The sequence below is a fragment of the Perca flavescens genome, chromosome 18 (genome assembly GCF_004354835.1).
Source record: "Perca flavescens isolate YP-PL-M2 chromosome 18, PFLA_1.0, whole genome shotgun sequence".
Classification (NCBI taxonomy): Eukaryota; Metazoa; Chordata; class Actinopteri; order Perciformes; family Percidae; genus Perca; species Perca flavescens.
Window position 1 is genome coordinate 18,514,819 of NC_041348.1, and position 23,407 is coordinate 18,538,225.

Sequence of the window (23,407 nt, forward strand, 5' to 3'; positions counted from 1 at the left end):
AGACTCATCACCAGATTTCTTGCTTACTTTGTTCATCAACTTCTTTGTTTTTCCATTATCAGACTAGTGTGTTAAGGAAAATGGTATCATGGCTTGGATTATTGATGGACTTTTTGCTGCTTGAAGGAATAGTTTAAATTTTTTGAAGTGGGGTTGTTTAAAGTACTTATCTGTAGTCCAGTAGATGGCGGTCGGCATGCCCCCAGTTTAGAGAAGCAGGTGGCTAAAATACATTTTCCTGCTGCCCCCCGTCCACAGCAGTACATTGCTTAGTTTCCGTTCTGGTACTCCTGCCTGCTTCTCCAAACTGGGGGCGTGCCATCTACTTCAGAATATCCATCCCCTTAAGGTGTCCAACATCTGCTTTATAATGGAAAAGGTAGAGAGTTGTCAACGCTGCCCAGGCTTTGATGGAATATCTTCATATCCACTTTGTCCTGATACATAAAGACAGATAACAAATGAAAGATACAGGTATATCCTCTTTCAGAGGTCAGCCATACAGTAGCACAATAGGTATTCTAACTATTTATATTTATAATGCTCAATGTATTCAACCAGCTTCCCAGGACCAGAAATAACCTTGTAGGGACAGAAGAAGAATGTTATTGGAAAAACTGCATTAAAAAAAGGGAAGAGTGGCTTTATACCAGGGCAATTCTTCCCAACCACTGGGACAAAGATAAGAAGAAGAAAAAAAGAGAATGAAACAGGTGAAGGCAGGACGCCCCCCCTCCTGGTTCTCATCTTTGTATCCATTCACTTGTCTCATTATGAGCTGGATAAAAACACAAAACCAGGGCAAGAGGGGGTGGGTGTGTGGGTGTAGGAAGATATTGGTGCTTGCATGTGTACAATGCCTGTATTAAATCATAACCCCCCCACCCCCAGTTTGCCCTTTAATTCATCCTCAGATGGCATTTACTTGTGTGAGAGACACACTGAGTGTGTCTGTGTATAAACTCATCCTGCTCCTGCTTTGATCCTGAAAGACTTTATTTGACATTTCTCAAATGTTGCCCAATTCTTGATTATATATATGATCAGATTATATTTCACTGTGTATGTACATGTAGTTTGACACAGTTTGCCCTTGGTAATGGTATACTTGGTTAACTTTCCTCTTTTAAATTATATTTTTGCATGATAGTGGTATTGGCCTACTCATGTAATCCATGTAAAAAAAGGAATAGGCCATATCTCCCAAAATTACTATTCATTCACTCATTCAACCTTAATTTATACTCAAGACATCATTGAGGGGTGGCCCTCATTTACAATGACATAGAGTCAATTACAAAGACAAAGAAAGGCAAAAACAAGAAAAAGGAAATAAAAACACAGAAAAAAAGCTATGCCATCATAAGAACAATAGAAAGCTACTAACATTTTCTGAATTGGAAAAGATAATTTGATAACTAAGTTAGGATGATTTAAAAGAAAATACAATTATGTAAATCAATTACAAGTAGAAGTTTGGAGGTTGAAAATCAGATTTCTAAAATCTCCAAAAGGTACAAGAGAGTTGATTTTAGGGAGGAGCTGTCAGGTGCACTAAAATTAAGTTAATTAAGTTTTTCAAGTTCAGACCAAGCTTGTGGAACTTGAAGCAAAAGCCCGTGCTTTGTTAGTCTACCACCTCCTTGAGTGTTGTGAAACTGACATCAAGTCTTAACAATTAAAAACCAGGTGCAGCCCGGTGATTGTGATGCTGGCAGCATAGACTGACACCTGTTAGACGAATCTAGGTCAGCAATGGGTCTGTACATGCTGAGTCCTTATCACATCATGCATTGCCTGTTCTCTCGTCCCAGCCATAACTGTCAAGACTCATTGTTACATAAGTATATACATACTGTCTTTATGACTGCCCTGAAGTGGGCAAATGTCTTGGTTGTGAAGGATATGACCTTAATTGTGTTACTCTTCTTCACCATCATCGTCATTATCTACAATCCCTTCCCATGGTACAATATAGGGTGTACTGTATGGGGATGTAAACTCTCATCTACCCCTGAGTGTGCAGTGCACAAAGTAATGAATTGTGGAGTGAACTTGAAAACTGTGTGCCTGAGCTCCTGTTTGTATTGTTTTAGATACCAGTGAGCATGGTCTGACCTATTTCCTCTAATCTTTCTTCTGACTGGTTCAGTTTGACTGCTGGCTGCAGGTGTGGGATCCACTGAGTACCAAATGGAGGCATTAAACATGATTTTAAAATAAATAATGAATAAAAGAATGAAAATGGAAGTGAGAGTGCTTGAGACTTTACAGCTCAGTATTATACTTGTAAATGTGTATGTTTATTGGCTCAATGAAACAGACGGCTCCATTAAAACAAGTTACCTCATCTACATACTTTCTTGTCTTACTGAAGAAGCTTTAGTCTTAACAAACTGCCTTTCAGAATTCCAAATTTTGCTCTGTTTCTTGAATTAACATTTTAAAATGAAACACTTTTTCTGTTTCTACACTTTCAGCAGAGACATCCAGATGCGATACAGTAGCCTAAAACACTATTATTCTTAACCATCTGATAACATGATAACCCTGAATGCCCTTAAATATTAAACACTCAGTTTGACTTCTCTTTCAGTGGACCAAGCTGACCCATACGCCCACGTAGCTGCCCTCCATTTTGACCAGATGCTGCAGCGGTTTGGCTCTCCTATCATCATCCTCAACCTGGTCAAGGTAACACACACACACACACACACACACACACACACACACACACACACACACACACACACACACACACACACACACACCATTAGATGATGACATAAAGCAGGTCAAGTGTCCTGGACATAGTCATTATTATTATTTTAGTATCCTGTTTAGTATTGTTTTGTTTTTTTTACTTTAAAATTCCAACTTCCAATTTGACTGTGACTGGAAAATGATGCAGTATGACTCTACTTTTCCTGAACAGATGAACAACAAAATGCAGTAATTCAGTATTATAAAGTAGAAACGGAATAACAGAAAAGAAATACACTGACATCCCACTAACAGTTAAAACAACTGACAGATGTAGTCTTATCAAGAAAAGATTTGCAGTGCATTAGGCACAGTCTTTTTGTTTTTTGAATTATTTGACTGGCTTTGAAACAATTGTAATTATGTATTTCCTCACTCCTTGCCTTATTAAACCCCATGTATATTCTATTTTGTTTATTTTGTTTTGATAACGGATCACTAAAAGAAATGATGACAAGAAAATATTGGAAAGAAAGAATATTTTTATTGAGGAACTTGAAGGAAAATGTATGTTGTATTAAAGGAGAAATCATTTTCTCAAAAAATGAACATTGTACTCAACATTGTGTTTGGAGAGAAGGCAAGCATACCTAAAGTTACATTAGACTAAGATCCAGGTGGTAAAATACTAGAATTTTCTTTAAGAATACTGGCTAGTGTGAGGATTATATAAGATATCTTTGTGGTGTGTTTGGATGAAATATGCCCAGTCTGTGGAATCACTCCATAGGTTCAATATCAGTTAAATTTTATTTATAGTATCAAATCATAACAAGGGTTATCTCAAGACACTTTACAGATAGAGTAGGTCTAGACCTCACTCTATAATTTCCAAAGCCCCAACAATTACAGTAATTCCCTCAAGAGCAAGCATTAGCAGTGGCTATTGTGACAGTGGTGAGGAAAAACTCCCTTTTAGGAAGAAACCTCGGCAGACCCAGACTCTTGATAGGCGGTGTCTGACGGGGCCGGTTGGGGATGTGATGAACAGTGGCAGTCATAATAAAGATAATGGAACAGTGACTACAAGGTAGTCGTTGTAGTTCATGTCATAGCAGGGCACAGGAGGGCTTTGCGGGATGTAACGTGGCACCGCAGAGCATGGGTGGATGCAGTAGGCGCAGCAGGACGCGGCCGGACATTGCAGGGAAGAAACATAAGGATTCCAGGGAGTAAACTCCCCAGAGCTAGGTTAGTAACAAGCATTTCTGGGACAAGGATGCATACAAAAAAAAACAGAGATGAGAGAGCAGCTCAGTGTGTCATAGGAAGGAAGGAACTTCCCCAGCAGTCTAGAATTATAATAGCATAACTAAGAGAGGCAGGTTGTTATCTATTGGGGGCTGTAAATGTAAAATTCGCCAAGCACTGGATGATATTCGGGGTTAGTTGTTGCTATGGAGATTTTCATTATCATGTGACATTTTCCTGTCAGTTGGTGATACTAGCAGTTGAAATGGTAACTTCTGTCTATTGATCTAAATCTGCTCTGCAAACACACACAGCAATGATGAAAGGGAACACATCAACACACACACACACACACACACACACACACACACACCTGCAAAGACAAGCATGGTTTCCTGCTGCCTGTCCCTTCACATTATGTTGCTGTATATGTGGCATTAATCATTTACTGCTCTTGAATTATGAAAAACTATTATGTTATGAAAAGTAATGAAACCCCAAGAAATGGTAATGAAGCTTTTTCAATAACACTTTATTTATGACATGACACTGTCATTATTATGACATGACACCTATCATGAACACGAAGGAGTCATTTTGAGTATATATGACTGTTGTCATTAAGGGCCCTATTTTAATGATCTGAAACGCAAGTATCAAACGTGAAATGCAAGTAGCTTTGTGGGCGGATCTCGGTCGCTGTTGCTATTATACCGATGGGATAAATGACTCTTGCGCCCGATGCAAATCTAAAATGGGTTGGTCTGAAGTAGCTAGGTGTGGTTTGGGCGTAATGTGCAATAAACCAATCAGTGTCATCTCACATTCCCTTTAAGAGCAGGCGCGCTTATTCCATGGCGGATTGCTATTATGATGGCGGATTTTCCTGGCGCACGCCAGCGGGAGCTGTCCGGGATGCGGCAAAGTAATAAATGCCTGTCTTCATCGTGTGGCGATGTTGCTGCTCCTCTCGGGCGCATCTCCTCAATTCTGGAGAGGATTGCTGCAGCCATGGAGCATGGGCCTCCAAACGCACCACCTGCTCCTGTTGTGCCCCTTCCTCCTCCCCGCACTCCGTCTCCGTCCACCTGCTCCACTAGGAGCGCATGGCGCATTGCCACTCCCGGACCAGATTCCGCCGGAGTGTAGAGATGTTCCGATACCAGTATCGGTATCGGCTCCGATACTGCCTAAAACGCTGGTATCGGTATCGGGAAGTACTGGAGTTTATGCACCGATCCGATACCACGTAATAAAGCCCTAAAGAAAATCTACATTAAAGTAGTTCATTTAGGTTTTTTTTCCGTTATAACTGACTGTCAAACTGGAGAATAAAAGGAAGTTCTGGGGCATTCATTGTTTGTGTTTGTTCATGTTTCACAAAGAGTTTAACCTGAGCCAGACCGAAAGCAAAGATAGAAATCATATCACATCCATACAGGGATAGTAGTATACAGCTGTTAAAACATAATGAAATATATGACACTCTGGTATCGGATCGGTACTCCGTATCGGCCGATACGCAAGTTCAGGTATCGGAATCGGTATCGGGAAGCAAAAAAGTGGTATCGGGCCATCTCTACCGGAGTGTCCAATCCCGCCGTAGTTCAACATCACGTCTCCTTAAATCCTCTAATATTTCCTCATTTATGTCATCAACACATTCATGGAAATGTTGTGTAAAACACAACAAGCCACAAAGAATGCTGCGACTTTTTGAGGACTGTACTGTAAAGTGCCTCCTGACCGGCATTTTCAGTAATATTTTTCTTTGTAATTATGTATGGTTTGCAAAAATGGGAACTGCTGCGTCCGTGTAGATGAGAGAAGCAAAGTGTATGCACGTTGTGCACACGCTACATTGTTTTGTTGTTTTGTTTTCTGAAACTGCAAAATAGCACCAGGGAATGTTTGCGCCGGAACACGCCTCCTCTTTTCGCTGAACCGCCCCCAGAAGCGCAAATACATTCCCTAATTTACCGACGTGCGTAAGTGGAGGGAAAAGTCCGCTGTGTGTCGGGTGGAAAATAGCAACGATACATGTGTTGGCGTACAAAGGCAATTGCGCTGAGTGCAAGATAGGGCCCTAAGTGTCATTTTGTAAATTATGTTATATTATTAAGTGAAGTGAAACAATTTGGACCTGTCATGAAGTTTGATTTCATCATCAAATACTTACATGACGGTGTCATGAATAATATCCTTGACCTCAAGTAAAGTGGAACCATTTGGACTTGTCATTAAGATGTCTTAAAAGTTATAAGACCCGTTTGACAACAGTGAATGCAGTACCGAGTTGAATTATTGAGTTTTGGACTTGTTGCAAACTGTAGTTAGCTGCTGTTACGTCGGTTAGCTGTAATGTTACAGCTAGCTAACATTAGCAGTAGAGATGGCCCAATACCACTTTTTTGCTTCCCGATACCGATACCTGAAGTTACGTATCGGCCGATACCGAGTACCGATCCAATGCCAGAGTGTCATATATTTCATTATGTTTTAACAGCTGTATACTACTATCCCTGTATGGATGTGATATGATATAACAGCTGTATACTACTATCCCTATATGGATGTGATATGATTTCTATCTTTGTTGTCGGTCTGGCTCAGGTTAAACTCTTTGTGAAACATGAACAAACACAAACAATGAATGCCCCAGAACTTTCTTTTATTCTCCAGTTTGACAGTCAGTTATAACGGAAAAAGAACATAAATAAACTACTTTAATGTAGATTTTCTTTAGGGCTTTATTACGTGGTATCGGATCGGTACATAACCTCCAGTACTTCCTGATACCGATACCAGCGTTTTAGGCAGTATCGGAGCCGGTATCGGAACATCTCTAATTAGCAGACTCAGCCCTGGCCTGCAAAGAGCTAGCTAAAACCGGAAAGAAAACCTTCTTGGTTACGTTAGTGCATTCCCTGTAGTAAACTGGCCTCCTCCGTAAGTCTTGGAGGCTGTTTTTAGTCCCGGTCTGGCGATACCGACTCACCTAAAGCGCTAGCATGGCGGAATGAATTGAATACGATTGAATCGCTTGAAGCTGTCTGGTCAAACCCAGTTTAAAGCACATTCTGCACTATTGTCTACTGTAAATGCTAATCATTATCTGGGATGCGACTATTCCCTCCCTACTTGTTGCCTTCGTTAGTTTGACTGGTTAGGTTTAGGCATTAGGAGTGAGATTGGTTAGGGTAAGAATACCAGGGTTGGCCAATCAGAGGCAGGGGACGGAACATGTCTTCACCATCAAAATTCGCTCGTCAGCATATAGCGTTAGCCGTTGGCGTTAACGGAGCTTTTGGTGTCTGTGAACCAGTGGTGTGCTGGTGATACAGCAATATTTGGTATTGATCCGATACCAAGTAAATACAGGGCCAATATCGCAGATACCGATACGATACCGATACTTTTTAATATTTAAGGAGGATGAATTTTCATGACCTTTTAGCCTAAGTTTTTTTGTGATTTTACATTTGGATTATAAGTTAAAACCAAGGACAGAATTTTCATATGCTTGTATAAATTTGTTGTGTTACCACTGTATCTTATAGCCTCTTTACAAATTATACAGCTTGCTGTTGGTTTCATTTTTGGCCTGAAAATATAGCCACACAGCGCTCCTCTTCCTCTCTGCCATTCTTCTGCTCTGTCTCTGTACTGTTTGTGTGTGTGTGCTGCTGGTCACTGCCAGGCCTGGCTGCTCGCTTGCTTGCTTGTTTGCCTGGAGTCACGCGACGGTACAACATCAAATCACAAGAGGGGGGCAGACGAGCAAAGTGTGCCTGCTCCGCGCTGTGACAGGACTTGACCACTTTAAAGCAGCGGCACTTACACAGACAGCTAGGTTGCTTCTTTGATGAGACCGCAGCGGTGCATACTGGAGAGAAACTGAAACTAAAGTACCAACGTTGGTATCAATGTTATCGATATTTGGATCGATCCGTCCACCACTCCTGTGAACACGGCTACATGGATGGGACCAAACACAGCCGAGTCCAGTTTTACAACTAAGAATACACTACCGAGAGGGTTTTCTTTCTGGGTTTGGCTCTTAGCAGCCCTGGCCTGAGTCAGCTAATTTAACACCTGTACAACTAATTGAATTCACAAGCTAGCTAACGGCAGCTAACTACAGTTAGCAGTTACTTTAGTAAGCTGCCGTATGCTAGTTTTAGCAACAAGAAACCTTAACCTAAAGCTAACATCATCTGTTCAAAATGAATTAAATCACCTCGGTATTATTCATGACACCGTCTTATAGCTATCTAAGCATTTGATGTCAGGTTCAAATTGTTTCACTTTACTTGAGGTCAAGGAAACCTATTCATGACACAATTACATAAGGCTCTCATGACAGCCAATGTAAAAACCAACCTCTTAATGATGTTTAATGTAATGTTAACACACAAAGCTAAATAGTTTATTAAAGTTTGATAATTGGGCCTGTGACAGGTTATGTTGTCTAGGTTAATGTCAAGTTGCCATGACAAAGACATTGACAGGTTGTATTGTCTTGTTTAATGTCAAGTTGTCATAACAGAGATTGTTGTCTTCGTTAATGTCAAGTTGTCATGACAAAGACATCTCGGACAATGCTAACTTTGCATTAAAAGTGTTATAATTTACCGAGTGACACTTAATGACAACAGTCATGAACACTCAAAATGACACCATCATGTTCATGATAGGTGTCATGTCATTATCATGACGGTGTCATGTCAGTCATATGCACACCCCTTCAAATAAAGTGTTACAGCTTTGTTTTCTTTCATCTTCAACCCTGTGTGCAGTGCTCTAAAAGTAATTTTTGCCTTGCCTTTTCCCATACACGCGCATGGACGCACTTGGTCACACAGCCATACACTCTTGGGTTTCAAGCTCACGTTGTCACTCACAAGGGGGAGCTGTGAAGCGGCGGACCAATCACAGACCTCACAGGTCCGCACAAGCCCCTGCCATGTGATATATGCCGACTGTGCTGACTAAGTGAGGACGCCCTGCTTATATGCTACACCCTCTCTCTTATCCCAGAGAGACCGAAAGAGGGAGGAATGGGCAATTAACCATGATATCATGACAGTCCATCTTTCCACAGTGGTGACTAGGATGGTTGTGTTGTTTTGTCAAGTGTTGGTGCATGTTTGTATGTTAAGAGAGGTAGAGCATGTGGATCCAATCAGCCAATTTAATTAGTCCATTTGCATTGACTGCCGGAGACAAATTTTACTCTTCCCACTCAGATATATATATTTTGAAATATTAAATCTATTTTGATTTAATGAAAATGGATCAAACTCTTTTTTTTTTTGAGAGAGAATCCTATCAAAAACCAATATAAAACCAGCAAAGCCATAAAGAAGATGAATAAAGATGAGACAAGATAAAATTGAGCCATTAAACACCTTTTTTCTATGCAAAAGCAAAACTATACATTAAAAATAATTACGGTGCACATTACAGTTTCCATTACAGTGTGCATGACCAGCCTCCTACATGTGCATGAGTGACTGTCTGGATTCATGTTATCATTCATGGTCTGAGAGCTTCGCACATTTATAACCATGATTGTTACAGTGAACAACGTGAGCTTTTGTAAGTATATGTGCACGTGTAGTACATTTCTAGTGTCTCATCTGTGTGAGTGTGTGTGTGTGTGTGTATATGCCAGACTGTATGACACGCTCTGCTGAAGGGGTGAGGAAATGCATCAGTAATTTGACTGGTTACATTGTTGCTTTGCCGCTGCTGAATGTGTGGATGGAGATATGAGCTGCTAAATATTGCTTCCAAGCCCATTATCACCTTGGGTGATTGGTAAAAAAAACACAATTCACAGAGAAATAAGTTAACGGAGAAATAAGTTAAAGGACGGTGTTACAGGTCACAGAGGCAGACGGATAATGTGTGTGCATGTATTTTTATTAACGAAAAAAATATTAAATGTTCATTTTTTAACTTCATTCCTCCCTTTGCAGCATAAGATTCAATTTGCACAAATATCCTGCACAGCTGCGCTTCTTATCATATTTCCCCATCTATCTGAAGTGTCTATCCTCAGTTCTGTGCTTTACACTACATATATGACCAACTCTGCATGAATTCTGTAAATTGTTTCTTGCAGGTCTATTTTTCTCCAAGGTGACTGTGGAGAAGATGTGAATGCATCAAAGAGAACAAACATCTGTCATATGTCAGACTATATCTGCTGGTGTCCTCATGGAACCGATTAGCTCTTTGGTGATAGAATCAGTCATACATTTGATGTACGTATTTCTCTCTGTTGTGCTACAGAAACGGGAAAAGAGGAAACATGAGAAGATTCTGAGTGAAGAGCTTTACCCAGCTGTGATCAACCTAAATCAGTTCCTCCCTCCAGACAACTGCATCGACTACATCGCCTGGGACATGGCCCGCTACACAAAGAGGTGTTGATAATAAATGTGCCAATGTAGTGACCTTAAATTTGCTTAATTGTAACATTAGCATCAACTTTTCAAACTTGGAAATAAGTTTTGCTTGAGTAACTCATGATGCAAACTTTACAGTACAGCAGCACATACGATATTTTAGTTTTCTTAATTTATATATTTATAGGTCCATTCAGTCTAAAACGATGACTCATGGTGGGTTCAGACATAGCATGCAAGAGTGAATAGTTTGCGCGAGCTGGTGTGGAAAATGAAGCATCACAAATTTGCTAACTAGCACGCTAAGCACTACATCTGAATATAACTAATTACATTATTAATTTTCCAATACAGGAATCTTGCCTGTCTGATATTTTCTGCCATGTGCCGTTAGGATCAAAGAGTAGAGTTATGTAATTCTGGGAATTGTTGCTACCATGCCTACCGCCAGAATCCAGTTGTACACATGTTGTGGAGGTTAGCGTATTTGAGATCAAAGTTCAATTGAACAGAGAAACTGAAAAGCCTAGTGGGAAATTAGATTGGTGTGTGTGATGCCACCCAGAAGAGTGCAGCTGCTCTTTCCATTGAAAATAATATCCCATGGTTCCCACCTGTTCTTTTTCTTTGAAAGCCCTGTGAGGATGAATATCCCCAGAATTTGGCCTTGTTTGGCTTATGTTAATTCCTTGAAAAAAAGCCACAGAAATACAAAAAAATAATGATTTCTTCCCATTTTTCTTTTTCTTAGTAAGTTGTGCAACGTTCTGGACCGTCTAAGCATGATAGCAGAGAACGTGGTTAAGCGAACAGGTTTCTTCATTAATCGTTCCGACTTCTACTGTCACACAATCAGACCAGATGACAGGTAAGCCTTTTTTTGACCTACACTGGGCCTATTAACTTTGATCAGTTAGGGGTTATGTACAAACAAACACTCAAATATTGCATTATACGTGGTTCCTACAGGTCCTTCAAATCCTTGAAAGTTTGTGAATTTGAGGGACAATATCAAAGCCTTGAAAGTTTTTGAAAATAGACATAAATAGACATGACACTACATATAGCGTTTTGACCTTGACAACCCAACTGCATTTTGTGTGCAGTGTGTGTGTGTGTGTGTGTGTGAGACAGAGAGATATGTGGCGGACGGTGTTGATTGTATGGCACACCGCCACAAATTTGTCTGTGTGGGAAACACTGAAGAAGGTAGCAGATTATGTACCATTGATTTGAGAGAAGGTGTGCTTGACCACGCCATCATTTTTCTTTCATTTGTACATCCGACTTAACTTTTCTAAGTGAGGGTGTATTATCCATTTTTCCATTCATACATATTCAGCATCATACCTTTATCGACTGCTTAATTTTGAACTCTCCAGATATGAATTCTTAATGGAAACTAGAAAATGTATTTCCTGCAGAAAATGCGTGGGAATGCTGAATAGCTGAATTGCTAAAGCTAAACTGGATGAATAGCTTAAATCCGTAAGAAGAAGTTGAAGTAGTGAGAGTAGTTGAAAAATTGGAAATCGTTAAAAAGTTCAAAGTTGACGCTAAACTGAATTGTTGGGTTTAAAAGTTGAAAAATGACAAAATATGTAGAAAATTGTGAGGTCTTTAGCTGAAGCTGAAGAATAGTTGAAAAAGTGGAAATTGGTTCAATAAGTAGGAATTTCATTGAAATGTTGAATAACACCACTAATAAAATATAATATATAATAATAAAATAATTTCTTCAAATACATTTTTAGAAAAGCGGGAAGCCAAACTGTAATACTGTCAAAAGTGGAAGTTTCAATAAATTGACTAAAAAAACTTATTATCAGCCATATCCATTGCATAGAACAAACAGAGAGACAGAGAGGGATAGAGAGAGACAGAGAGGAAGAGAGGAAAGGAGAGAGAGAGACGGAAAGAAAGAGAGAGAGAGAGGGGCAGGGAGAGACAGGGAGGGAGAAGGAGGAATGAGAGAGAAGGAGACAGTGAGAAAGAGAGGGACGGGGATGAGAGAGAGGGGGGAGAGAGAGAGGGGGATGAGAGAGAGGGAGAGACAAAGAGAGAAAGAGAAGGAGAGAGAGAGAGAGAGAGGGAAAGAGAGAGAGGCAAAGGGAAAGAAAGAGACAGAGGGAAAGAGAGAGAAAGGAAGAGAGAGAGAGGGAGGGAGAAGGAGGGATGGAGAGAGTGAAAGAAAAAGAGAGAGAGGGATAGAGAGAGAGAGACAGATAGAGAGGGAGAGAGAGGCAGATGGAAAAAGAGAGAGAGGGGGAGGGAGGGAGAGATAGAGGGAGGGAGAAAAAGAGAGAGAGACAGGGAGAGAGAGAGAGAGAAACAAAGAGATAGAGAGGGGGAGAGAGAAGACAGACAGACCAGAACAAGAGAATAGAAGAGAGAAGACAGACTAAAGTTCATATTCCTGCCTGTAGTATCTGGGTGGGTGTCTGTTGTCATGGTAACGACTGGCCAGTGAATGTTTGTAAACGTCCTTTGATGTGTCATCAGTTAACGAGCAACACCTGCTGAAACTCTCAGCTGGGCCAAACTGAAGCTATTGAGAAACACTGAGAGCAAGCTCTCAAATAAAGGCTCAAACTGCCAAAACAATAAATGATATCCGTCAAATGACGTCATCCTGAGCACCACAAGGCCTTTGTGAACGTATCCGTATAAAATTTATGTTGATAAACTTAGAAATGTGGTCATATCAGCAATTTCAAAAAGTGGTTTGTTCAGTGTTTCGCTGGGAAATATCCAGGAGTTTTAACATTGGAGCCAATGGAGAAAGATATGGACCTCTTGTCATTTGGAAGCTCAACCAGCCAAAAGTAAAAGGCGTATCACAAAACTGAGCAGATTGGCTGAGACTAGACAAAAATACCTACGTTTTGAATTATAAATTGTGTATGACAAGTAGATATTGTGGGCGTGAGAACAATTTATTGAGAAGGGACAAAGATAATTTTTTCAAAGCTTCACCCTCTAGCTATGACATCATCCACTCTAGCTCACGCAATACACACTCTGTTTAATCGATAAAATTTCCTGAAATGATCACTAAACTTAAACAGCTTTTTAACAAAAGCTGTTAAAGATATCAAACTGAAAATATATAGCCTGATAGCTGAATATTTTGTGAACCTTTTAAAGTTTGTTTGGCGTCTGTAGGTGAAAGTATGAAGGAGCTGAAAGTTTTGGGAGCGGAAGAAGATTTTAAGGAGTTGAAGGCTGCTCTCATTCACTTCCATGTTAAAAAAAAGTGTTAAAAAGCTTAAAATTTTAAAAAGTATAAATAGTAGAAAAAAGGTTGAAGAAGTCCCATCATTAATTGAAAGAGCTGAACATTTGAAAAGTTGAATGGTTTAAATAGCTGAAAGTATGCAGAAGTTACGGAGAGCCAAAAAACGTACGGAATAAGAAGAAGAAGAAGTAGTAGTATATAAAGAACCGAATAACAATAGTTGGAATGCTGTAGAACAGCATTCCCCCAATTATGCCTGATGACAGTTGTATTGCAGAGAGTTTTCTGTTAATGAGCTGAGTAGATTGCAGTCCATGTACTTAACGCATGGCTCGTCCATTGCTTGCATGTCTTAATAACTTTCACACAACATTACCATTCTGTTACATAACCCAACGATCACGCCATGGCCAGTATTTATTACCCTTTCTTTGGCATTAGCCAATGCTATCTCACATTCTTTGTTATACACACTCTCACTTCACCCTTATATACACACACAAACAAAACCCTCATAAGCTTTCATGTGCAGTAGATGCACTTTAATAATTATGGCACCTGTAGCCTTCATCACTTGCATAAGTTAACACATGAATAATAAAGCTAATCAAAAAGACTTGTTCAATTTGTCTTGTCCCTCCATCTCTGCACTCTGGCATGCACTTTGTCAGACACATACTCTCTACTATCTATTCTCTACTCTAATACTTGAACTATAATTGCTCATTATTCAGTCAGGTCATAATGTTTATGCCACAATTAGATCACTTTGCTTTAAAAAAAATAAAAAAAACCTACCCTTCTATTTGTCTTCAGAGCTCCCCTTTCTAAACAATTAAAAGTTAGTTATTCTCACTTTGCCTGTTGCTGCACAAAAACAGTGCTGAATGAGTGTGATGAATTTGGGAAAAAGCACTAATAAAGACAGAACCAATAAGCCAGGAGTGGACCATGTTCTTGAACTTTAACATCTGAATTTTATCATGCTTTATTTAAAAGTGGCTGTATGTAACTTTCAGTTTGTGTTGATTTCAGTGGCCGCTTCGGACAAAAGCAGTAGTATTTTTATCACACTTGCTGTCGTAAAGGTCTAGGAGTTAGCTTTATGGGGAGGTCATATAGTTGCGATGAATGTTTTGCTCAGACAGAAAATCATTCATTCACAATAAGAGAACATGTTACAGATGCATCGTTGCATTTCAAGTATTTCATACGGTAACTTAGCCTGGATGTATCGTGAGCTAAACCGAGTATCCCTACATATGGATCCCATGCAACTTCTAGGCAAGTCCCAGCCTACGAAGCAGTCCGATTGTTTGGGGTTAGGCATTGACCTCAAGTAGCCGACAGGTCAGGGGATAGGAACTGCGTAACCATGGAAGCCTGGCCAATAGTAGTGTGTGTGCACAATCTAAAGTTATTTCATGAATGTAATCAACATATTACATACCTGAGGGCCAATTCAGGGATGTTTTTCAATCATTTACAATCCCGTTATTTTCTCCATCTGTTTAAAGACCAAGTGTGTGGATAAGATTTTGCCAGTTTCACTTTCCCTTTTAGCTTTTAGTTGTTCTTCGTTTAATTTCCTTCTTTTCTGTGATGGTCCGGCCCCAGTATCAGCCATAACTACAGCAGATAACTTCTAAAATAAAATAAAAATACAATTAGGCCTATATAAAAAAAATCTCTTGCTTTTACCTGGATACAATAACACTAACCAAGGCTTTTCCGGTGTACAGCCGAAATCTGTGACCCATCAGAATGTGTGCCCTGTAGCACCGCCTACCTGCCGTAAATCATTTTGAGACTTTATGGGAAAATTTATAAAAACTATATAACAATCATGTTCTTTTCACTGTTGGTTTCGTTTGCTGTTCCAGGTCATTTATGATTATCAGATGGAACATTACACAGTTTCAGAAACATTTAAAAGTTACAAATAGTCATTTTAAAGAATGTGATTAAAGGATTAGCTAAACAGTTTGGTTTTTGGGTATACACAGAGTAGGATGAGAAGATCGATATCACTCCTCTTTCTGTATGCTAAAATTAAGGCTACAGCCAGCTGCCAGTTAGCTTAGTTTAGCATAAGAAAAGGAAACACCTAGTATCGTTCTGTCCAAAGGTAACACAATCTGCCTACCAGAACCTCTCAAACTCACAAATTTACATTTTACGTCTTGATTGTTCTGGTTTAGTAGGGAGGTTACACTTTGGTAGTTGTTTGCAGTCTTTATGCTAAGTTAAGCTAACTGACTGCCAGTTGCAGCTTTGTATTTACTATACAGACATGAGAGCAGTAACAAGCTTCTTATCTAACTCAGCAAGAAAGTGAATAATAATAATTTAAACATAAATGTGTAATTTATACATTGTTATATCATTAATACCTTAAATCATGTTGGAAAAAGTTGTCATTTTGATATTATTGGGTTGGGTTTGCACATACAGTAAGCTCCAGTATTGTAAATGAGAACACACGTTTTTTTTTTTTGTGTATATTCCTAATTGTCTGCTGAGTCTCTCTTCCTATACTTGTAGTCTTATGTGTTTAGATGTCTGCACTGTAAGTTTGTATCTATAGTGTCTTGGCTGGCCGAACTCAAACAAATACTTTGATAAAGAAAATTCTTGAAGCCGTAGATGGGTTAATAAGATCTCTTTATTTACACAAGAGGTCTGAAAATCGTCTCTGCAGAGAAAGTTCCAACATATTCAGTCTAAACCTCTCTGTCTTATACCAAGGAATCACCTCATCCAATCTTTGCACCATGTGGATTTTATTGCACATTATGTTCAGCCTTGAAATAGTGATTATATCAGTGATCTTTTAGCGGGAAAAGATGAGTAAATATGCCTGCAGAAGAGTAGAATCGACATGTGCACAATGCTTTTGTTTCTAGGATTTATGTTGATTTAAATGTAATTTTTTTCAGGTGGGGAGATTTAGGTGGACACATCACAGCCAGTGGACGGGTGCAGGTATGCCACATAGTGAACAGATTTGCTGCAACCTTTGTGTCACAATTCAGTTTTTCTGAAGACACTGAATATTCTCCCAAAAATGAATGACTCCTTTGCAGCTTTTGTACACAGGGAAATGAAGAAAAAAAACATAGTAGTGTCAACAGATGGAGACTCAATTGAGTTAAATAAGATAACCCACATATCTGCTTTCGTCATAATGTGTATCTGTTGTATGTTAGGGGCTGAGCATTCATTGCTATAGCTGCAAAACTAGGCCAATGCATGTAGTTGCCTATTGAAAGTTTTTCATGGAAACCTTAATCACGTATACGGTTATCTTCTTGGAGTTATCTAAGCTGTTTACTGCAATTTAAGGGCCACCACTATACAGAAGATAAATACATAGAAATATGTTTGCTGCTGATGCTGATTCCACTGATTACCTTCTCATGTAGTTTGTCTCCAACTGCATACTGTACATACACATCCTGAAGTGCCGTCACTAAGTTTGATGAGTCTTTGTAGACTGGTGTATTGAGGACCAACTGTGTGGACTGTCTGGATCGGACCAACACAGCCCAGTTCATGGTGGGGAAGTGTGCGCTGGCCTATCAGCTCTATGCACTGGGAATGATTGACAAGCCCAAACTTCAGTTTGATACAGACTGTGTGAGGTAAAGCTCCTTTCTTTAGCACATATTTTGCCAGAGCCAAAGAATTTTTGCTATTAATTATTAAACAAATTTGGTCTGTGTTTTGCACAAAATGACAAATGATAGTCACTATAGCAATATATCAGATGTGTTTGAAAACTCTAAGCTCTCTCTAAGCTAATTTACGCTTTTTCATTTTCACTTATTAGGATCCCCTTTAGTAGCAGCAAATGCAACAGCTATTGCAGTCCTTTATCCCCCGTTTGCTGCACAAAATCCAATTTTCACACACATTGCACACAACCACACCAGTTTGATATGTGTTCCCCATCTATTTGCAGCATTTGCAGTTCTGTGCCCTCTGCTACTTATGTCCAGCTCTGCTTGGACATTGGAATTGCTTTGTGCAGCTCTAATTTTCTCAGTTCACTGTGGAGAACAGCCAGACACTCTGTGAATGCATCAGGAAGAACAAGCATCGATCACATGTTTGACTTGTTGTTTTGTGTCATAACGGGACCTTTTTAACTGTAATTCTATTACATGTATAACTCTACATTAACACCCTTAAATAAGATTTTCTCAGCTCTTTGGTACAATGGAACAAGAGTCATACATGTGACACACGCCTCTCTGTTGTTCTACAGAAGCAGAAAAAATACAAATACCGCAATCACACACATGCACTAAATTCTGTATGAGAAACCCCAACTTGCCAAAATAAAAACAAATAAAACAGCCAAGACTAACTTCAGGAACCGTTTTCGGGCCGTTGTGTTAATGTGTGTTATGTGTGTGGCCCAGGTTGTTTGAGGAGCTGTATGAGGACCATGGAGACACTTTGTCGCTGCAGTACGGCGGCTCCCAGCTGGTCCACAGGGTCAAGACCTACCGCAAGATCGCTCCCTGGACACAACACTCCAAAGACATCATGCAGACGCTGTCGCGCTACTACAGCAATGCTTTCTCAGGTGCGTTAAACAGACACCTACAGGTGCACAACATTCCTTCCTTACACGCATGCACAAAAATAATTAAGAAGGGACTCTATCTATGATAATGCAAGATACTAATCTCTCATTTTGATCATGTGTTACCCATTTTATCCCGAAATCCATCTATATTAAAACGCAACTTTGCCAATACACCACACCCTGTGAAACTTGAAAACCTCATGTTCAAATTTACAATAGAAAGATAGATAGACTCACCCTTTGAACACAAATATCAATTACACACATAAGTACATTCAGGCAATATAAAGATACATAGACACACACAAAACCCCTGATATATATTCAGTATTTTTTCCACATATGGAATCTACTTAGCAAACTTAAATTTTAGAAAACTTTTAGACAAACCAGGTCAGCAAGTCAGTCGGATGTAACATATTGGGCCCTATCTTTCACTTCACACATGAGCAGATCAGTTTCTTCTCCTGAAAATCTCTCCTTCCTGCTTAGCAAATCCACCATCATAATAGCAAGGCGCCAAGGTACAAACGCGCCTGGCGTTTAAAGGGAATAGGAGATGCCACACTAATTGGTTTATTGCATGTTACGCCCAAAATACACCTATGATTAATTAAGACACTAAGTACGACCCTTTTGAACCATGCGCCTGGCGCACGGACCCTTTTTTTGGCCGTTAAACTAGCAAAAGTGGATTCGTACATGCCCTAAATGCACCTGCACAAGGTGCTTCACGTTGTGCGCTTGGATTGTCAAAATAGGGCCCATTATGTCAGTTTGACACAATATTTTGTGTTGGCAAGAAAAGCTAAGTGACTCAGGCTATTAAGCTTCTACAGCGTATGCCACATTCACAGGTAAACTCAGCTTTTGAATGGTTGCTCCTTCTCTAAATATACTCGTAACTTGAAAAAGTGACCCAGTACATTACATGGGGCACTTTACACATTGTGAACACCACATCTTACAAAATCATATTTTGTTTCTACAATACGACTAAGTACAAACTTTAAACACCTCAATTTAGAATGACAAATTGTAGACGTACCCATTTCAGCATCAACAGCTTAACACACACAGTCAGATCCAACATAGCTCCCTGACGACTGTGGGTAATGGTAAACAGCACCCACAGTCTCGTTTGAAGCAATATCTATGCGGAAAGGGTATATTTTGAGGGCATTTGTCTTCCCATATTGTTATCTGGAGAATTTTGAAATTTTCTCTCTCTTGCAATTAGCATCTAGGATCTAATTTTCAATCAGTGCTTGAGAAAGTGGCTTTGCTCTGACTGCAATTTGGATTTCTAATAATTGTGTTTTTACAACACACTAGTGACTGTTCTACATGAACAGGTGGCATGTGTAGCTCTAGAAATTGAAGAGTAACGTTGTGTGCTGTGTATAAAGTCAGGAGTAATAGAGCGGGGCCTACTAGTCGACCTTCTGTCAGTTGTTCAGACTGAAATGTCAAGTGACACACACACACACACACACACACACACACACACACACACACACACACACACAACTCAATATTCTCCGGTTTTGGTGTAGTTGACCAATATTACTTTTATCCTGTTGCTAAGTTATGCCTGCAAAGCACCAAAGTGGGGGTTCACAGTTGAGGAATGGATTAAATGGCACCAAACTGTGGGCAGCATGCAAAACGTGCCACATCCTGAACACGCTCACAGAAACCGTGTTGTAGTGTGGTGGTTCAGGGAGTTTTTACTGCTAAGGTTCATGAATCTGTATGATCTTGTATATATACAGTACTGTGTATTATGCCTTTGCTTTTTTGTTGTTGGTATTATTTTGTCCATCTTTCTCCTCCAGATGCTGACAGACAGGATGCCATCAACCTGTTTCTCCAAGTCTACCAGCCATCGGAGTCCAAGCCACACCTGTGGGAGCTGCCCACTGACTTCTACCTGCATCAGAAGAACAGCATGACCCTCCCCCAAGACAGACGCAGGTGAACATGCACACGTACACCTACAATCATACAACTACTTGCTGTACATACATGCACGCATCTAAATAAGAACCTACTTACTGCACATACCCTTGCTAGCATGTTAATATGAAAAAAAAAACACACAGTACCTCTTTCAATTGCTTATAATGTTTTAAACATTTGTGTGTGTTTGTATTGGGGTTGATTTAATATCTTAGTGGGAAATCACTCACAAACGATTAGCACTGCTGTTTCTTAACATGCCTTTTTTTTTAAAGCCCAGGCCGTACAAACCTCCTTTTTTACCTGGGTCAAAGAGCTTTGGTCTTGAGGTGTAATTATACGTGTGTCACTCCTGAGGCTTACCGCCACAGCCCAATATGTTGTCCACATTACTGCGGCAACCATATCATCATCATCATCATCATCATCATCATCATCATCATCATCATCATATTCTTTATTCAGGACACACAAAAAAAAAATGGTCCATAGCACAATACAAAACATAGCAAAAGACAAACAAATACAAGATAAAACACATACAAATTCTACAGTAAATAGGGTTTATACTTTTTTTTGCTAGGATGCTGTGCGTTGAGCTCTCAGGGCCAATGTATGATCACATTATATGTATGATCGCACTTTTTCTCTCAAACTCACCTAAATAGCACATAACACACTAAATCATAATCAGTGTATTCACTCAAATTGGATAGGATAAAAGGCTGATGTATTCACAAGTTGTACAGAAGGTGGTACAGCCAAGCCAATTTGTATATATCTAGGTTATGTGAAGTCCCGGGAGAGAGAGTGCAGACTGCAAAAAACACATCAGTCAGTGGAAGGTTTGCTGAAGGTTTAACACATACGTGTATCTTGTCTGTTTGCAGCTACACACTGTGGTGGTCACCAGGAATCTTGTCTTACCTTCCTCTGGCCTATGATGAAGGTATCTCTTTAGTGTTTGGTATCTGCAACATCCATAATATGTAACAAAGGCAGCTACAGATTAATCCCTTGATCTATTTTATATTAAACATTAAAAAAGGTTTTAAGATGGAGGTAGATTGGTAGCTATAGGAATTATCTTAGGTCTGTGTGAATTTACCATTGCGGCATTTTTAAAGGTATATACCTAATGAAGGTCGGACAGACCGAAACGTAATCAAATAAATCATTCAGCAGTAAGCGAGGTTGTGTGCGGAAGTTCTACTCACTTTCTTCAAGATTGCACCTTCCTTCAACACAGATTTTTAAGGGAAGATTTGCCTGAAACAGCTGGCCACTGTGGTTTTTAGCCAATGGGAGCAAATAGTGCATTTGCAGATTTGGTGTACTAGGGATTATTTAAGGTAGAAGATCATTGTAGGGGAGATCATCATAATGAAAAAGCATGTCAGCCTGTGCATTGTTGTGGCTCATGACTTAATATTTAAGTATGTGCAAATAATATCTTTTAACATGTTTCTCTGTGTTTTCGCTTGTGTGCTCCTGTGTGGATGCAGTCCCGTGTGAGGACAGCATGAAAAAGGTCAAAGTGAAGAGAGTGAACCGCTTTGAGGAGAGTATTGACATCTACACAGAATTTTTCAAACCTTATGAACTTACTGCCTTTGATGACACATTCTGCATCGCCATGACCAACTCTGCAAGGTGAATACACACACACAAACACACAAACCCTTTTACACATGAAAGATTTTGTTAAGACATACACACACTCACAACATGGTGAAATGTTTGTGTTGACATTGCCAAGTCGTACCAGATCTGGTAAACACCTTTGATAAATAGTGTACTGAACATTTATGAGCTATTATTGTGATGTTACTGCAGCATGTCAGCTAATGTGTTTCCTTCTAATTTGTTGTTCATAAAGGGAATTCATGCCCAAGACCATTGGAGTGGATCCAAGCCCATTCACAGTTCGCAAGCCAGAGGAAACAGGAAAATCAGTGCTAGGGTGAGTGTATCTCAGGTTATGTACATGTCCACATGTTTTGTATTTTGTTTGGTGCTTTTCTATTTTTATTGTAATGTAATACATCCCATGTCACTGTGCCCTTAAACATGTAGCTTCATTTGACACTGTCCTCAGGTCACCAAAACAAGGCTCTGTCCTTTCTCCTGTCTTTGTTTAGAAAACACAGTGTTGAATTTACCTGGGATGATCTGTGTGTATATGTTTTTTTTTTTTTAAATAAATAATCACTCCTGCTCACATACTATGAGAAACCTAATGTGCTGATGGCTCTAAAGTGTCTCCTTATTATTATTGCAGCACTGCGTGACCACTCTGATGTTCTGTACTGCTTCAATGATTTCCTTTTAATGCTGGTTCTTTATTCTTTGTTTGGATCCCCATTAGCTTTCACAAAGTGGTCGCTAGTCTTCCTGGGGTCCACACCAAGACAATAACAATAAGAATATACAGCAGTTTAAAATCACGCAGTATGGATCAAACAAGTAAAGGACAAATATAGAGATCAGAAAATAAGTGAAATGAGCCTACAAATGAAAATATAGACAATAGTAGCTTTCAATAAAAAAAAAAATGTTTTTGCTGTCAGAAAAGCCCCAACTGGTTTCTTATTATCCGTATGTGTTAACCATTGATGTCATGTGTACTAATGCAGTGCAAGATGAGTGCCCTGGTCTATAAGCATGCTGGTCCCTTTCTATCAAAATAATTTAACATTTGATTAAAAATGATCTTCTCAAGTATATTACTCAGCACAGGGAGTATAATAATACGTTTACAGTAAAACCTGCTTTTCCAACTTTTATTAATCTTTAACATCCTATTCACAAATGAGTCAGCATTAAATCTTTTATACAGTATGATCTGCAGTAACTCCTGACTTGGGCATTTTAGTCTTTCTTGTTAAAGGAGTCAAATTATGGTCACTGTATCCCATTGTCACTAATACGGCCTGTGAGCAAAGCTATGCATGTTAGTGAAAATATGATCAATACGGGTCGAAGTATTAACACCATCCATGATTGATGAAATTCTTGTAGGTTGAGTCACAACCTGGGTAAGGTGTAAACATCTGCCATAGAAATTAACTTATTTCGTAATGGCCAATTTTTAGAAAACCAGTCAATACTCAGTTCACCAAGATGGAAGGTATCCTTACTTTTATCTGTCACTATATCTAGTTTCACACATTCTATCCAAATCATTCACATTATAACTGGGTGGCCTGTAACAGCAGCCATGTCCATATTAGTTTAGGG

General features: G+C 39.4%; 1 protein-coding gene across 2 annotated transcripts in view; it reads left to right on the plus strand.

Annotated features, from left to right (window-relative positions):
* The window catches only part of fig4a (FIG4 phosphoinositide 5-phosphatase a), a 59,050-nt gene that overhangs the window by 17,050 nt on the left and 18,593 nt on the right, over positions 1–23,407 (plus strand). For both annotated transcript variants that reach the window (XM_028605592.1, XM_028605593.1), the window contains exons 11-20: positions 2,597–2,694; positions 10,255–10,388; positions 11,122–11,238; positions 16,548–16,593; positions 17,104–17,252; positions 18,036–18,202; positions 20,044–20,182; positions 21,058–21,116; positions 21,673–21,820; positions 22,047–22,130. In XM_028605592.1, the coding sequence (XP_028461393.1) occupies positions 2,597–2,694; positions 10,255–10,388; positions 11,122–11,238; positions 16,548–16,593; positions 17,104–17,252; positions 18,036–18,202; positions 20,044–20,182; positions 21,058–21,116; positions 21,673–21,820; positions 22,047–22,130 (1,141 nt within the window). The remainder of the gene's footprint in view (positions 1–2,596; positions 2,695–10,254; positions 10,389–11,121; positions 11,239–16,547; positions 16,594–17,103; positions 17,253–18,035; positions 18,203–20,043; positions 20,183–21,057; positions 21,117–21,672; positions 21,821–22,046; positions 22,131–23,407) is intronic.